Source organism: Gekko japonicus, unplaced genomic scaffold, assembly GCF_001447785.1.
Source record: "Gekko japonicus isolate JY-2015 unplaced genomic scaffold, Gekko_japonicus_V1.1 scaffold791, whole genome shotgun sequence".
In the NCBI taxonomy this organism is placed as follows: domain Eukaryota; kingdom Metazoa; phylum Chordata; class Lepidosauria; order Squamata; family Gekkonidae; genus Gekko; species Gekko japonicus.
The window spans coordinates 529,095-532,196 of NW_015173696.1; the positions used below are offsets into that span (position 1 = coordinate 529,095).

Sequence of the window (3,102 nt, forward strand, 5' to 3'; positions counted from 1 at the left end):
TTGTAAAGCAATGTTTTTTTACAATATTTATATGGCTGTGTTTAAATTCTTGTAATAAACAAGTATTATTGAATCAAGACGGCATTTTATTGAATCAAGATGGCATTTGAGAGTTCTGATTGCAGAAGTGACTTTGTGCTACTTTCGGAAAGTGAATTATAATATGGCTGGCCTTTGTGCCATCTCGGAATGGCATTTTTGGAATATGGAGAGAATGAACACTTCACTGTTGAAGGATGCAAGACAAGACAACTGTCCCTGTGGCAGTGACCACTTTATACAGAACACCTGGTAGTATTCCTCTCTGTTAGCTAGCAAGGTCGTGCCCCAGAATTCAAAGAGAAGAGACTGTGTTATTGACTCGCACCCATAGATTTTCAAAAGAAGAAGAGAAGAGATTGGATTTATACCCCGCCCTTCACTACCTGAAAGGTGGGTGGGGCTGAGCTCTGACAGAAACCACTCCTTTTCAAGAACAGCTGTGCCAGAACTATGGCTTGCCCAAGGTCATCCAGCAGGTGCAAGTGGAGGAGTGGGGAATCAAACCCGGTTCTCCCAGATTAGAGTCCGCGCACTTAACCACTACACCAAACTGGCTCAAGTCAAGTCAACTCAAAACAGCACATGGGTTCCCTTCTTTAATCCCAGATTGTGGGGAACAGAACTCCAGTTCACCTGGGGCCACCTCCATTCACACATCATAGGGAAACAGTGTTTGCTTCAGAGCAGATGAGGAGAAGTGAAGTGACCAACAAGCTCTGTGTACGAATCTTGGCTTCACTGGAGTTCCTTCTGGCATCTAAATGCTGCCTTCGTCTTTCAGAGCACACCAATTGGCCAGTGGGTGGCAGTCTTCATACTCTTGCAGCCTGGGGTTGTCCAGATCACCTCTGTTGCTGGGCTGGAAGGAAGAGGATGGCTCAGAGGGGGACCCTTCTGTTCTCACGCACACACAGTGGCTGCCCCGCGAGCCTGGCTCATACATCTTTCTGGGGACGCCGGCCCAGCCTCTGCTGATTCCGCCACTGCAAAGACAAGCAGGGAAATGATTCCAGCTTAGATATGCTTGGAAAAATAAGAACATAAGAGAAGCCCATGTTGCATCAGGCCAATGGCCCATCCAGTCCAACACTCTGTCACACAGTGGCCAAAAACAGCAGGTGCCCTCAGGAGGTCCAGCAGTGGGGCCAGGACACTAGGAGCCCTCCCACTGTTGCCCCCCCCAGCACCAAGAATACAGTTCATCACTTGCTCCAGACTGAGAGTTCCTATCTATACCTTGTGACTAATTGCCACTGATGGACTTCAACTCCATATGCTTATCTAATTCCCTCTTGAAGCTGTCCGTGCTTGTAGCCGCCACCACCTCCTGTGGCAGTGAATGCCATGTGTGAATCCCTCTTTGGGTGAAGAAGTACTTCCTGAAGCTCTCCCCACCCCACTTACGACAATGGGGCACAGCTATTTATCCATTTCTACACAGCTTATTACCAGACATCTTCCCCAAAGTGGTTTAAAAAGATTTTAACCCCAATAAAATCACCAAACGTAAGAACCAACGTTGAATCTGCCATTCTTGGAAGAAAAAGCTCATGCTAGACTCCATAATGAGATCAAAGAATGACACAAGCCTCTCGGAGGGAGTATTTTCTGCAGCCACCACCGAAAAGGCCCTGTTCTGAGACGTGGTTAATCTTGACTCCTAAAACAAAGATCCTGATTTGGTGGCTAATCTGCAGAGGGGAAAGCAGGTCTCTCAACTGCACAGTAACAAAACAGAAGTCATCAGCTAGAAGAACAGCAGAGATTGTGAACGCCACCTTTCTACCAGAGTGCCCAGGTCAGCTAGGCAAACAGATTTCCCCCCAGTATTGACAGAATCTTCTCATCCCAGACTCTAATTGCTGTTAAGGCTCAGTTTTTTAGCTTCCGGCTCACACATTTCTGTCTTAGCTCGGGAAGGAGGGCTCCAGAGCAAACTAATTTATGCAGGAGCAAAGTCGCTCGCTCACAATTTTAATGCCAGTAGCTCACAAAGTAGAATTTTTGCTCACAAGACTCCGCAGCTTAGAGGGAGCCTTGCTAAGTAGCAACCCTAGTTGTGAATCCAAAATGATACCTGCTGCCACTGAGGCGGTGGTGTCAGCTCCTGGGACTGTGAGTAAAAGTGTGTGTAAGGGGAAGGGGCAGAGTCAGTGGGGATACCGAACGGGCAGGACTGTGGCCATGTAGATAACAGAAAGGTACAGAATCTCCCTTCTTTTGTGAGTCCTCACAGGTCCTCACTGGTAAATAATAAAACAAATTGGATGTGAAGGTGGTGAAGTACTACAGCCCCGATTCCCTGCCCACCTGTCCCTTTTTCTACCACCTCTCCTCCTGAATGCAACTCATACCTCTCCTTGGAACACCAGACTCTACTTCCAGAAGTTGAGCGCCACTCGGCGTTGCAAGGCGGGAAGCGTTGCTTTTTCTCCTCCTCTCGGGCCTGCAGCCTCTGCCCTTCATCGATCAGTGCTTGGGCTTGCTGCAGAAGAGGCGTGGGGCTCCCGTTTTCATCATAAAATCTCCCTGCAACTTTGCCTTTCCAACAGAGGGAGAGAAACCAAAAAGGTCATTCTTCAACACCTTGGGGAGTTACCAGTCCCGGTGCTGTGTGTATATACAGTAATCATCCCTTGCAGTATTCAAACTATTCCAAGGACAATAGGAAAAACAGACCTGGGGGGGGGGGGTGCTCCTTTTCAAGCGTGAACGAAGCCGTGTGAGCACCTTGGGTGCTCAGCTCAAAAGTAACCACAAACAGTATCCACCAAGGGAAGACCATCTACAATTCACAACTATGTTCAAAACTATATATTTTATCCTTATACTAATGCTGAAGTTGCCCCCTCCGTGCGGATACTTAAATCAGCACGGAGGGGGCAGCTGGGGGGCCGGGGGAGGTTTGTGCACACGTGGGCCAGTCCCCACGTGTGCACAAAAATAAAAAAAATTAAAAAAAAATTCGGGGGGATGTTAAAATCCCCCCGAAAGTGCAAGAGCGTCTCCTGCGCGTGCGCAGGAGACGCTCTGCGAACGCTGCCGCCGGGTGGGTGGGGA

General features: G+C 48.5%; 1 protein-coding gene across 3 annotated transcripts in view; it reads right to left on the reverse strand.

Annotated features, from left to right (window-relative positions):
- Positions 1 to 576: 576 nt before the first annotated feature.
- Positions 577 to 3,102, reverse strand: part of LOC107120484 (neuferricin) — a 7,568-nt gene continuing 5,042 nt past the window's right edge. For all 3 annotated transcript variants that reach the window (XM_015423194.1, XM_015423195.1, XM_015423193.1), the window contains exons 3-4: positions 2,397 to 2,583; positions 577 to 1,025 (exon numbers count right to left, since the gene is read on the reverse strand). In XM_015423194.1, the coding sequence (XP_015278680.1) occupies positions 800 to 1,025; positions 2,397 to 2,583 (413 nt within the window). In that variant the 3' untranslated portion in view covers positions 577 to 799. The remainder of the gene's footprint in view (positions 1,026 to 2,396; positions 2,584 to 3,102) is intronic.